The sequence below is a fragment of the Protopterus annectens genome, chromosome 7.part0 (genome assembly GCF_019279795.1).
Source record: "Protopterus annectens isolate FY-2018-M chromosome 7.part0, PAN1.0, whole genome shotgun sequence".
Classification (NCBI taxonomy): domain Eukaryota; kingdom Metazoa; phylum Chordata; order Ceratodontiformes; family Protopteridae; genus Protopterus; species Protopterus annectens.
Window position 1 is genome coordinate 447291988 of NC_056739.1, and position 15048 is coordinate 447307035.

Genomic DNA, 15048 nt, shown 5'->3' on the forward strand with positions numbered 1-15048 from the left:
GTAGCTGGGGAGTTCCCTGCTGTCCGTCATATTTATGCTTGTACACAGTATTATAAATATTATTAAAGATGTGATTCATATGCTTTTATTTTCCTCTAGTACAGCTTAAGAAATATGTGATGACTCCAAAAATTTTAAAACTCTTAAAACTGGTGCTCTTTGAAATTTCTCTATTCTTCTTCTTTGCTCATAAATGTTAAAAATGTAACTTATTACTGAGCTTATTTCCTAAGTGCTCTCACTTATGTTGTTTCTCTTCATGTTCTGAAAATGCCCACCAGTCATATTATATTTGTACATGTGAACTGTACTACATTATTAGTTTTTTTGTTGTTATTACGGTGTGAACTGTACTACATTAGTAGGGTTTTTGCTGTTATTGCGGTGTGACCATGTGAACTGTACTACATTATTAGTTTTTTTGCTGTTATTACGGTGTGAACTGTACTACATTAGTAGGGTTTTTGCTGTTATTGCGGTGTGACCATGTGAACTGTACTACATTATTAGTTTTTTTGCTGTTATTACGGTGTGAACTGTACTACATTATTAGTTTTTTTGCTGTTATTACGGTGTGAACTGTACTACATTATTAGTTTTTTTGCTGTTATTACGGTGTGAACTGTACTACATTAGTAGGGTTTTTGCTGTTACTGTGGTGTAAGTGCTATTATGCGATACTAATTAGTATTATTTTTTCTACCCACCTACCCAGACAATAAAATTAAAATATATCCATAAATAAACAAATGAACAAACATATGCGATCTTCTCACAGCAAGTTACAAGGATTATGTTGTATTTGATCTGTTTTCTTAATTTGACTTACCCTGACCATCAGTAGTAGCAGAGGACTGAGCACTGTTGTGGAAAGCTAGCTGCACTTAACTTGAGCTAAAGGTGAAAGAAACAATGTGAACTAGCATTAAGCTTGACTTTAAACCAGAGGTGCTTGGGCATTATGCAAAGACACTGCCTAGGCAAGATGAGTGAATGTCCACTAAGCACAAATACTAATCTTCCAGCTACAGGCTTACCTATTCCATTGTCTAACAAAAAAAAAACACAAAGTTGAAACCCTGAGCTAATAATTTATATACAAATAACGAAGCATGTTACTCCTTTTTTTTGCCTCCCACAGCTAATAATGCTCTTGTATCCTGCTAAAAAAAGTTCTAAACTCAACATATATTTACTGTATATTCCAACTGCCCTGATTACTTATCATATATTAAAAAGTTGATTTCTTACAGCCTGTCACAAGACTGATATTTTCTTTTTATTTGTACTGTATTTTTTGTACTTCAGCTTTAGTCATAGACTCATTAGTTCAGTTGTGTCTGAAATTATCGGTGCTGCAGGGATGGGTTTATTACTTTACCACTAGACTGTGAAATCAAAAGTAACATCAGCAACAAACAGTTTCAGTAATATGCTGCCACTGCCAAAGACAAGACCCGAATCGTAGTTACACCGAAAAATACAATTAAAGTTGAGTAAAAACAAATTGTTTGACCTTAAAGGTCAACATTAAAATGGCTTTACTTGCTTACTGAGGTAAGAACAAAGCGTAATAATCCCTAAGGCAGAATGACAAGGCCTTTGAAGGTCTGCCAAACCCCATTCTTGTTGTACAAACTATACTTTCACCCCATTCAGAGGAAGCACCTAAATACTCTAAAAGCACTTCCACTTAAAGGACTGAGCTCTGTACCTTGTCTAGCTTCTTTCACAACACACCTAGATGTATAATCTTTTATTCATTCTTCTCTGTTCATCATGATTCAGGCTGAAACTTTCCTAGTTTCATTCTTCACCAAAAGTGAAATCATGCCAGCAGTACTGTAGTCGTGCAAAAAAACAAGGATGACATCAGGGCTAGGGTGGGTGGAGGGGTTTCATAATGACACTGTCTGACAATTCCAATATGACAATTTTTTAACAGAGTTGCATAAAATTGCATACAGGTTATTGTTACTGCAGAGGTGTTTAAAAGGACTGTTGTTAAGCAAACTGCACCATGGGGTATGATATTCCTTTAAGAACATCAGAGTAACTAAATTTAGAGCAGCAATTGTGGACTGACAAAATGCAAACTTATAAAATTTATAAAACAAAGTGATTATAAACACTTGCTACCAACAGGAAATAAATGTTAGCACTGATGTTTTAGCTTGTCATTTTACTAAGAAATTACCTGAAATATGAAAATAAGAAAAGCTAAAATTAGTCACTTTTGTTTTCATATTTCAGGTCGGTTTTATAGAACACCACAGGCTGTAATGTCAGTTTTAATGGATTTTTTTTCCTCTGAAGCATACCCTCTTTGACATACACATCTCAAAAGTTGAAGGAACTACCAAAGGGCTTTTACCGACTAAGTTTGAGATAACTGCAAGCTAGAAGCAGTTATTGAATTCCCAAATGACTTAACCATCATGCAGGAAGGTTTGCCCCAAAACTAACTGGTGCCAGAATCATGAATTGAAACTAAACTTGATTTTGAGATGTTATCCTAAACAATAGGTCTTGCATGGGACCACCTCAAAGATTTATAACTATACCGGTAGCTCATCCCTGTCCATATTCAAATGCAACTTGGATCTAATGGATAGACACAGTTCTAAATGCTTCATGCCTTACATGGGGTCCCCTCAAATTATCTACAGTATATGATCATTATTATTCTCACTAGGCTAATATACAATTATCAGTCATGGGATAGGTAAGACCAATTAGAAAATGTTAATTCAAAATTGAACCTATGTTGTACACTGAAGCCTTGCTTTGTTTATTGTTGTTACAAATGCAATGCTATACTTCTTTGGTGGCTAAACATAAAATAAAACAGTTTGATTCCAAAACAAATACTGATATTTGGCTCACCAGATTAGCCCATAAGCCAACAACCAACCAAAACCTTTTCTATGGTAAACATTTACTTTGGATCTCACACTTATAGAGAAGAAATAAACAACAGGAACAAAGCCAAAATATCAGAGACAGTTTTTTTTAAATATTAGCCCTATTGACTTAAAACCCTACCCCAAGAGTCACCAGTTTTAAGAGGCAGAAAAGCAAAATTAAAATCGATATTTGTGATCACAATAACATCTCTAGAGCTAGTCAAAATCAATTTGTTTATAAGCTGTGAAATATAGAAAGACCTTCTTATGACTCTGGGCACACGTTGGTCAAAAGTTAGGTCACTGTACTCACAAGTTCCCAAATGCCAAACAACTGGGTCAGTTCTCATGGGGCATTGTCATGTTGGCAGTTCCCTGGAGTAGATGCCTTCCCAAAGAATACAATAATGTACTTCTTAGAGTTATTTTCAATTCATGATTCTGGCAACAGTTATTGTTTGGGACAAACCTTTCTGCATGATGGCTAAGCCATTTGGGGATTCAATAACTGTTCCTAGCTTGCACTCATCTCAAACTTAGTCGGCCAAAGCCCTTTGGTATTTCCTTCTACTTTTGAGATGTATATGCCAAACAGAAAAAGTTTCAGCATCGAACCCTGGGGGACTCCACTGGTGACTGGCCTCTTCCCCTGTTTTGATCTTCTGCATCCTGTGAACAAGCATACATGTATGCATTATTTGATGCACCTTCCTAATTGTATTAACCTGATTGTATTAAATTATATTCCTTGTATAATACAGTACTACTTGTTAGAATGTGTTTTAAATTGGTAGTTAGGAACAGTCTTCTAGTAAGCAATGAAACAAAGTGTATGAACAAGTAATGACAAAACTACCCATTTCAGAAAATTTCAACTATAAAAGGCCACTCAAACTTCTGTCATCCACCAATATCAGTAAATATGCAAAATCTCTGCAGAAGTAAGTCATCTAAATAATTCCACATTAAAGGCATCTGTAACTAATGAAGAGGTTACTGCTAGCAAACAACTTTATATTTTATTGTTTCATTTACAAAGTGCCTGTTGCCCTTGAATAATAAATTGTTTATGTTACATTAAAAATGATAAGCTAGTAATTTTGCAATGGGGAATGGATGGCAAACTGATTACAGAAACATAGTTACTAGGTAACTCCTCCAAAGGAGGACATTCATAGGACTGCAGCATCCACTCCCCTTAAAGTACAACACAATACAGTATCAGCACTCCATCTGCATACTGTAAAAGTAGAACCCACAGCCTTCTGCATGAAAAGCAACTATACTACCTGTTGTGCTACCAACAATGCAACCAACTTAGCATAAGTAGCACTAAACTTCTCTTTTCCTGCAGCTCTCAGCTCCTTGTAAAATCCATTTGACACTCAATTAAATCTCTCAACTTCGCAGCACAAGAAATCTAGAAAAAGTCAAAATGTATTTTTTTTTGGGGGGGGGGCTAAGGCCCAAAACCAGGGGCACATTTTAAATATTGCTTGTATAATCTTACAAAGTTGCTAAAATAAAGTGTTTTGTGTTACTATGTGTTTCCTGAAAGATAGGAAGACTGAACCTTAAAGGGCTATCATTATTTAGTGAATTCAGTTCTCACTGATTTGCCAGAAAACCACAAATTTTAAGATGAACAGATCAAAAGTATGAGCCAAATATTCTGGGAAAATCCAGACAGTTGAGAGCTATGGACTCAACTCCCTGAATCACAAGTGGTGGTGTGGGTAGAGAATTGAGGCTCTTGTTTGAGCCTTATTAACACTAACCACCAGGTATACCTAACTGGGGCATTTTATACATGCGCGTGCGCACACACACACACACACAAACACACACACACACACACACACACACACACACACAGGAGAGCATCATAACAAGAACATAACTCTCCTTACTGGCATGACTCTGGCTCTGGCTCTGGCAGCACCAACAGAATAGCAGCAGCATAACGAGAACAAGAACAGCTAGTTTAGTTTTTAACTTCTGCGGGCGAATCCACATTAGCATGAAAACTCCACTTCATTAATTTTTTGCAACAGGTCTTGCAGCTGTAAAAGTGGGGGGAGGTTCCCCCTCCCCCTTGCTCTATGATTCTGGCACCCATGGGGCACACAGTCCCTACTTGCTGTCTCTTCCCTATCAGTTACTGAATAAATTACTTGAACCTACTGCTGGCTGTTTTGACAAGATGACCTTCCAATCCGTTCCCAATCTGTATCTTGGCTTACCAGAAATAAGGAAAGTTGCTGAGTTCTTGCATCACAAATTTTATTAAAGGCTTCTTCACTGGCATCTCCACCTAGCTTTATTAATTTTCCAAATGAACAACCCTACTAAACTTTCAATTAAATTTGGAGACACTCTATATCAAATAATGTCAAACCTGCCCCTAAATACTGCAGTCAGACTTACAAGTTCCAGTCTACCTCCCTATTTTTCTGCTTAGTTAATGTCCTTGAAAGGGTTGTGGACAAACTTCTGGTTCTCCAGTTTGGTTCTTAACAGGGTTGTCCTCTATATAGAGTCTATATGTCCTGTCTTCCTCTCAATGCTGTTTTTTGCTTACACACCCCAAAGGCATGCTGTATGTAAACTTGTCTGTCTCCATATTTGGCACTAGTATGTGTCTGTGTGTGTGTGTGTGTGTGTGTGTGTGTGTGTGTGTGTGTGTGTGCGTGTGTGTGTGTGTGTGTGTGTGTGTGTGTGTGTGTGTGTGTGTGTGTGTGTTTGTCTGTGTGTGTGTGTGTGTGTGTGTGTGTGTGTGTGTGTGTGTGTGTGTGTGTGTGTGTGTGTGCATACATGTGCACATGAGCATGGATTTGTGCATGTGAGCGTGTGGTATGTATGAGCATCCTTGATAAACTTACATCCTATCCGGCATTAAGTTCTCTGCCTGGACCTCAGGCAGGGCCTGAACATGCTCTTGCTCCTCCCAATCTTGAACAGAGACAGTGGGTAATCATCAAATGAATACACTTTAAACATTGGGCCTTGTTGATGGTATATGTTCATGTGTCTACAGACATGTTTGACTGTACCCTTTTAGTTCATGTTAAGAACCTGTTCATTTTTGAGGCATCGGTCAACTCTAGGGTCTCTAAGGATCTTTATAGAGTCTTCATTTTTTCATAATCACAACAGATATTTCTGGTCTTACTGGCCTGTCTCATCTTAACATTAATTGTGGATAGTAGAACTTTGCTGACCTGTCCAACTGGATATTGAGTTGGAAAAAAACAGAGCAATACTGTATGCTCTTTCTGCCACATTAAAGGGTTTCCCAAGGTGGAAGATCCTTGATATTTAACATCTCCTTCACAGTCAGCCATCTTGGTAGCTATGTGCAAGACAGATCCAATAGTGAACCCACATAAAGTGATTACACTTCAGCCAAAATAAGGTGTCTTCCTACCATACCTCTCAACCTCTTAGACCAAGAAATTTGGACAAAGCCATAAATAGTGGGGGGACAAAGGCCCAAACATATGGACACATTTTAAATATTGTTCTTACAAACTTAAAAATTTAATAAAATTACATGTTTTGATTTAGCATGAATTTTCTGAAGGTTATGAAGTCAATAACTCAAATGCCTGCCATTATTTTCTGACATCCACCCTCAATGATTTGCCAGTCATGTATCAAAATAACACAATTTTATGAGAAACAGACTGAAAATATGAGGCAAAAATCTGGACATTCTGTGAAAATCTGCTCAGTTGAGAGGTATGCTTCCTACTTGCGTCTGCCTAAAAGAGAGAGAAGGAGTGAAAAAGCTTGCTTAGTTCCCTTCCTTTATTCTTTGTCCATGATCTTAGAAGACATCAATGTAGCATCATTCATGATAAGACATGGTGATCAGGAGAAGCTGTCATGACCACTGGTAATTTCTGCATGAGGACCACCATTATCTACTTGCACCCCACCCAACTATTAGCAATCTACCACACCCCCCGCACTAAGGCTGATGAAGAGGAGTGAATTAGGTTGTTTCTTCACTGGTTTCTCCACCTAGAATCACTTTCCACAAGACTTTATTAAAAACACTGACCTTAGTACCTTTAAGCAGTCTTCACTATTTACTAAAATAGGAGGGTTAGATTTAAATTTGCAATGAGATTAACTTTGTTCCTTAAAAATAAAATAATCACTGTACAGAAACATATTTGCTGTTATTAGTACCAGTATAACAAACAGCATTGTACACTATTAAAGTAAGAAACTAATAATCTATGCCTAATGTAATTAATTGCACGCTGCATATTTTTCCTTTTTAATATGGCCTGGATTTTGACTGAAATGAGTCTGCAATGGATCAGCCCATTTATGTGGCTAACAAACAGTATGTTGTTGAAAGTACACAAAAAACAACAGTGAAAAACACAAAAGTAATAAGCAAAGGTTTAATCTGCTGAAATGACTATAACAACCTTTGTCACTTTTATCAGATACAGTAGAGAGTCGATTATCTGAACTAATTGGGACCTAGGGTAGTTTGGATAATCATACTGTTGGATAATCAAACATATAATTGAACGGGATAAAAAACTAAATTCTTGTTTCTTATTGCATGTAGGAATACACTTTTCAACCATTCAGCGATTTCAGTGGACAATAAAGAATATTTTTCACAAATGAGCTGGCTACAAGCTCAAAAAACATACTCGAGTGAATAAGTACAATGTTTACATATTTAAACTTGATGATTTTTCCTACCCATAAACTTTGGAAGGCTGGTTCTCATAAATGACATTGCGGATAATCGACGTTCAGATAATCAACTCTCTACTGTACCTCCATCCAACATATGCAGTGTAGTCTTGCAATGGGATTGCAGCGAGTTGTTTTGTAACATGTTTTTGATGCGTCAAGTGTCATGGATGTATGATTGAAAATGCTTTTGTTGTCAATGGTGCGTAAATCTGAAGAATGCGCTTGTTCCAGGAATGCTAATGGTATCTCTGTGGTTGCACAACTTGGGGGAAAGGGAAGTGTTTTATTAATTACCTTCTTCTAGTTTGTGCAATCTTAGAGGTTGTAAATTTAGAAACTGGAGATGCCCCCTCTGTCAAAATTATGTTTTATTAGCTTTTTGCAATATTATGCATTACACCTTCTTATGCTGGTGTTTTGTGTCATTTATGTTTTTATAGTGATATTTTGCATCGCAACTTATTAAGATGTGATACATAATTAAACATGATTTTGCAAGACATTCAGTCGCTCATTCATTCACCACTTATCTTTTTCAATTAATTTCAGGGTCACATGGGAGAAGAAGCCTATCACTGCATTCACACTTATGAGAAATCTGGAAGACTGGGTGGAAATCAGAGCACCTAGTGCAAACTTATGCATACACTAGGGAGACATACTGTCTCTGCAGAGAAGGAACTCCAACCAAGATCTGAACTGGAGAAGCATGGTCTGTGAGCCAGCAATGCTAACTGCTGAGGGAGAATTGTTTGTCCTGTACTTTCACACAAAGCTAATGTGATGAGCTGGTAACACCCTTCATTCAGTACACCTACATTTGATTCCTTTAGGCTTCACCTGTATAGGATGTGACAGCAAATCATATTATAGACAGCATTCCAAAGTGGCCCCTGAAAGAAGGTACTGTTTTTCAGTGTGCTTATCTGGTTAAAGGATATTCAGATGAACTTCACAGCATCTGACAGTGTAAGTGTCAGAAAGGATTTTCTACACTATTACTTGTCACTTTCTTCAACAGTATTTCAGTGAAAAGCTTCACACACTTTTATTAAAACCATGGTCAAAATAAATTTAGGTTATACTATGGTGATGTCACCTTCAGAATAGCATAAACTTAGCATAAATCCATAAACTAATGGACACATTACTCGTGTGATGATGGGATCATTAAAGTCTATGAATGCTGATGTCACAGAGGTTAAAGTTCATTGTTTACATTCTGTAGCATCGGCGTGTGGAAAATGTCATTTTTAAAGGTGTTTTTTTTTTTCAATACTGAAAAAGTGAAAATGTTAGCTGATAGCAGAAAAGTTGCACAGGAAAATTTATTTTCATTTACAAATCACTTTAATAAAGGAATAAAACAATGATATTCCTTAAAGTATATAACAAAGGTGATACCTACAACCTTAATCTGAAGTCCATTTTTTCATTTTGACATTAATTTTCAACTTTGGCTGTTAGCCAATTAATGCAAAGAAATAGGTTCTGTCTGCAATGGCAGTAGCTTGGCATCAGATAAAGCTTAGTGTGTGGAGTGACTACTTAAAGGAGAAAGAGTGGGTTAGTCTCCTGTTCTTGGGGGCATTGATAAAAAGTGCTAAAACTGTGGCCCATAACAATTACTGGGAGTGCAATCTAGCAGCTTTTCAGGTGGTTGGACAGGAATAGCCATCCTGGGGAAAATATTATACAGCGTTGCTAGTGTAGACCTCCCAGATCAAAGCCTATATTCCTGTAGTCTTTGAAGGGAGCAGAAGTTGCTTCTATTCACCAACTTCTAAAGTCATTCCTTTCCTGGCAGACCTAAGCTTGCACTCCCACAATACAATTGTCTGGGGCGGGGGGGGGGGTTGGATTTCAATGGAGTTGACTAAAAATACTCAAACAAATCACATTACTACTTCAACATTTGAGCAATAAAACATCAGGCACTGAAAAAAGCAACCTTTTTTGTCTAGTAAGGTTTTCTTCATAACACAACCTATGGGTTTATAGGTAATTAAGAAAAGAGTTGAGAAGACCTCTGAGAAGCCTAACCCAACTTCCTGATTGTCCCCAGAGCACTGACTGGTTAAGTGACTTGCTCAGAGAAACAGAGGCTTGGGAAATAAAACCATGGACCAAGGTAAGCAGTTAATAGGTTTATAACTTCATAGATTAGTACTAGGCTAACTGCTCTTGTGGGCCATTTAAAGCCTAGCTAATTAACCTATGTGAGGATCAGACTCTGTATCTTGCATCTGTAAGGCAAATATCTTAACCATTATGCCAACCTCCCTCCCCAGCCTCATAGCCTTAATTTTCTGTACTAATTGTCAGACAAAGGAATACACTAAGACATGCTGGTCACACCTTCAAAGCTCAAACCAAGAGACATCACCTTGGCTGCTTATGGACATTAACTGCTAGAAAATTACCTAACTCTTCCGGAGTTTACATTTAACTGTGGTCATTTTCATCTATGATCTGATCCATGCACAGAAACACCAATTTTGACAGTACACAAGGCCCACACATCCAGCAACTCTGCTAACTTCATTGTTAGGAAGAGAAAGAAAAAAAGCTTGCGTCCTGGTTAAAAATCATTTTGGCCCCTTTGGTTTACTCTTTACCCTAACCTACGGGTAATTTGGCACTTTAAGCTAACATACATTATTACCTTATCTGTTCTTGATCTCAGAGTTAGTCTCATGAATTTCTCTCTCTCTGGCCATCATGAGCTCCCATTTTTTTAAACCACTGTGCTTTATGGAAGGCTATTCAAACATCTCACAAGCCTCTCTGGAAATCAATTTCTTCAGGTCGCTCAGGTCACTCATCTTTCTTCTCATTTCAAATTGTAACCTTTGTTGCTGCACTTATTTGCAGGACTTCATTTCTTTTCTCTAAAACAGCTTAAAGATGATACCACTCCCTCCCTCCTTATTGTTCTTAAAGGCATATTTATTAAGCTTCTTTAACATTGCCATATAGGGGTACTGATATACACCCTGTGCCATTTTGATAGGCTTCCTTAATATATAGTCAGCCTTTTCTAAGTCCTTATAGAAGTGAGGACTGTAGATTTACCAGTTGTATGCAAACGAGCTGTTAATGAGACTAATGTTACAGTCCTGGGGTTGAGTCTCTCAGTTGCTATTTGCTGGACTGATTTATATTGAGCAAGGCACTTAACCAGATAATAGTCATGGGTTATACCCAAAAGGGAGAACTTGAGTATTGTGGGGTGATCTGATTAACAAAAAATCTGTACATTACTATAGATGTGGTCACTCTGAAAGCAAGCAACTCCTGCCATTTCAGTAATAACGTCTTCCCTAGAATCCTTATGTTTTTTATGAATTCTCACATTTCCAAGACATTTTTGTTTTAATACATTTGTTAACCATGTAAGCCCACTGGACACAAGTGACCCTTTTCAGAGGCATCCCAGAAGCACTGCCTGGTTAAGTGAGTTGCTCAGAGTTACACAGCAAGCAAATGGAGGTGGGAAAAATTAAATCACTTATCCTTGGCTACAAACACCAACTCAGTAACAGCTTGGAGACTTAATCCTTTCTATTAATTCCTCTTCCTGATTATGATTTTGAAAGTACTTAATCTTCCATTGTTTTATTCTCTGCATTTTTATTTTCTGGGTGCATTATTTTGTATTTTTCCACACTAAGTGGCTATTCCTGTAACACTGGTAAGTTTTGCCTTCTCCACCCTGCCCCTTTTTTCATTTCTTCAAGTCTTTTGGGTTTCTAATACCATGACGGGAATGGATCCCATTCCTAAGTCAAAGTACAATTAAAGTTCATGAAATTAGTATTGTTTCAATCTTTGATGTCAGCCAGGAGTGCTCTTCGCAGTACCCGCAATGTGCCCAGTAATAACTCCTTCTGCAATTCATATGGGGTTACAAGTATTGGTAATATATCTAAATATGACTGTAGATTCTTTTTTATAAGATGCCACATACAGCTTCTCTGACGCACCTACAAAGCAACACACTTTTACTTTAATTCACATTTTTTTCAAATTGCCATTTATAAATCACATATGTTCTAAAACCCATCACTTCGTTATCAATACATTTTTGCATGTTTTTTTAAAGTAATACCTCTGTTCCGTGAGGACAAATGTGCACTTGCACTGCCCCTGAACTGTACATTGCACCTCTCACTCCCTCAGCGCAGATTCTCATACTTGGGTACTTTTTCTTCTGACACTTTCAGATAAGTGCTATTACACGTAGGAGTGACAAAGGTACTTGATGTAAGTATTCAGGCGCTAAAGTAAGTAATCCTCAGTGAAAAATAAACCAAAATTAGTTTTCCCTGTCTTCCCAGAAACACTGCTATGCATTCTGAATCACTGTTGCTGTTTTCATATCGACGGTTTTAATATTATATGTATCCTTTTAAGATGGGGTCTGCAGAAACAAGTGCTGCAATACAAACAATGATGTGCCACACTCGGTTCTTCAGATGTAAGGAAATCATGGTTTCTGCTGGTTATACCACTGTGACTGCCATTAAAATCACCTCTGAAACATCTCATTTTGTGCTGGTTACATATGCACATGAGCATCTTAAAACTAATAGCAATGTACTGGTCCCCACACTGCTGTGACCAACAGATCTACAAGCAGCCTTTGCATCTTTGTCTTATGTAACTTGTTTAGTTCTGGGTCATCAAAAGCCCCATTTAAAAGTCTCTTGCAAGTTTTCTTTTAATAAAATCCAAATAATTATTTCTGATATTTTAACTTCTTCATTATTTGATTATTTTCTGGTATACTATTTATTAGACCATTAAAAGATGTGTTGCTGAGATAAATGTATCTTCTGGGGATGAAAGAACCTCCAGGAAGCTTAGCTACAATGTACTTAAAGAATAGATTCATCTCTCTGTGGTTCATTTTTCCATAGTTTACTAATTAATATATATCTATACTTATACATCTATGTTTTCATATATCTATATATGTATGCATACATACAGTATATATGTGTGTGTGTGTGTGTGTGTGTGTGTGTGTATGTATATATATATATATATATATATATATATATATATATATATATATATATATATATATATTTATATACACATGCACACATATAATTACATTTCACAACAGCACTGGCTTACTAACTCAACATACACTATATTGACCACAAATGGCTAAAACTCAATTATTTGAAAAAAAAAGAAAGAATGTTTATGGGGAGTGCAACCCCCCCCCCCCCGCACATCCATCCCCTGCTAATTAAATATAAAACCTCAGAGACCATAAAACAGTGGGGGAATGGCAAAATCCCACTCCCCACTGTGTTGAGATCTTGCAAAACAAATGCCAGCATCCTTTGATAAACTAGCAGTGCAACAAATCAATCTTCCTAACAAGATGTTCGATGTAAGAAATGTACGATTAAACACATTGAACCTATATATATATATATATATATATATATATATATATATATATATATATATATATATATATATAATGTATATATGCATGTGTGTGTATGTACACACATGTACATTTAAAACGTACCTTTGAATCATACAGTTACTGCAGAACATGGTGAGATCCATATCGGACGAATCGTAAGGAATGGCAGTTTAGAATATCAGCAGGGTCAGGAAATAGGGTATCTACTTGAAAGCCCTGTTTTACAACAAACATCAGCAGCTCCTTCACAAAATCACTAATACTGAGGACCTCTTTGCCATCTGGGTAAACCTTGAGCGGACGGAATTTGTGTTTCTGGTATTGGTGTAAGGGCAGTTCTGTTGGCCGGGGTGCCCATTGCAGCATCAGGTGATTTTCACAGTCATGTGCATGTTGAGGTTCTTCATCTCCATATACGAAGCTGTTACAGAGTAACTGTACGACTGCATAATCAGTACAAAATAGGTTCACAGTAATAAGCTGGATTATACAGTTTGACAGCTCATAGTTTCCAGGTTCCTTTTTCAAGTTAAAGTGCAGCAGCCTTGAATCACTGATGCTGTCAAAGTGTAAGATGGCATTTTGTCTTGCTTTTAGCTTCTGAGACTCCCACAGTGAGATCTCCTGAAGTAGGGACTGGATCTGGTAGAAGTCAGCTTCTCGTTTTAGAAGTTCTGTCTCACTGTAGTCTTCCGGGAGGTCCAAGAAGCTTGTTCTCAGGTAGTTTAGGATGTATCGGAATGCCTTTCCATCTCTGTCAATGAAATACCTCCCATGACTATCTGTCATGGTTGGGAGCTGCCCTTTGAACATTACCCCAAGCATGGAATTGGGGTACTTAGTTAGGGTTTCAAGGGTGGTGGTATATAGGCTACCACCAACATTCAGAGTTATAACCGAGTCTATGGTTGCTTGATCTGAACCCATCAAATTCCAGTTTCAGTAATGGAGTCCACAACTTTTTGCAACTAGTATTTTAAGGAATTTGAAGTAGATTAAGAATGAATCAGTGCACTGTCTGCCGATGTTTTCGAAAGGATGGGAATCCTGTTTACGTCATGAAGAAATCAGCCGCATTCCTCAACGTGCCATGAGGGATGACAGGAAGCAGCAGCACTCACTACATCACACAGAAAGCAACTATAATTCCCACAGAATATTAGCACAACTTCTTCAGTCACAGCCCTTTCTACGTGTTACTCTTCACAACTACATAAACACAGGCTTGGCAACATGTTCTCTGTCTCTCTCTCTCTCTCAAAAGTGAACCAGACTTCAAAATGAATGACAGAATGAAGAATTAACATGGGTAAATAAACAGCATCTGTAGACAGCAAGGATTCCAAGAGTGCCACAGACATTCCAAGGGATCATATTACATTCTGAGTAGGTGGAATCTCAAAAGGTTTCAGTCAGAGGAACTGACCTTAAAGAAACAGGGATTAAACATTTCACTAAATTCCCTCACAAAACATTTTATTCTTTAGTGTGGTAATGGTAGTGCAGAGGGGAAGCTGACTCCCTTATGTTATTCTGCACACCCCTCTGTCATTTATTACTTAACTGAATTGTTTAAACCCATTCCATTCTCAAAATGAAATACATACTTTTACCTGTGTTTCAGGTAATGAGGTACTTGTTGTAGAACTTGGTTTTATTTCTCACTGTTGCATAGCTCTCAGTCTCTTAGAACAAGAAATCTGGACAACCCCTAAAATACTGAGGGAACAACGGCTCAAAAATAGGGACAGATTATAAATATTGCTCTTTGAAACTTAGAAAGTTGTAAGAATAATAGAATTTGTGTTAGACTGCATTTTCTGAAGAATATGAAATCTGACACGCAAATGTATGTCATTATTTAGTGACTTCAGTCCTCAGTGATTTGCCAGAAAAAAAAAAAAATTTATTAGAAACAAATTAAAAATACGAGGCAAAAATCTGTACAGTTGAGGGTCTGAA

The 15048-nt window shown here is 37.2% G+C and overlaps 1 protein-coding gene across 1 annotated transcript in view; it reads right to left on the minus strand.

Annotated features, from left to right (window-relative positions):
* KCTD11 (potassium channel tetramerization domain containing 11) overlaps positions 1-14320 on the minus strand; it is a 37999-nt gene extending 23679 nt beyond the window's left edge. Inside the window, exon 1 of the mRNA XM_044077027.1 lies at positions 13189-14320. Within this exon, the coding sequence (XP_043932962.1) occupies positions 13204-14013 (810 nt within the window). The 5' untranslated portion in view covers positions 14014-14320 and the 3' untranslated portion in view covers positions 13189-13203. The remainder of the gene's footprint in view (positions 1-13188) is intronic.
* Between the last annotated feature and the right edge of the window lie 728 nt (positions 14321-15048).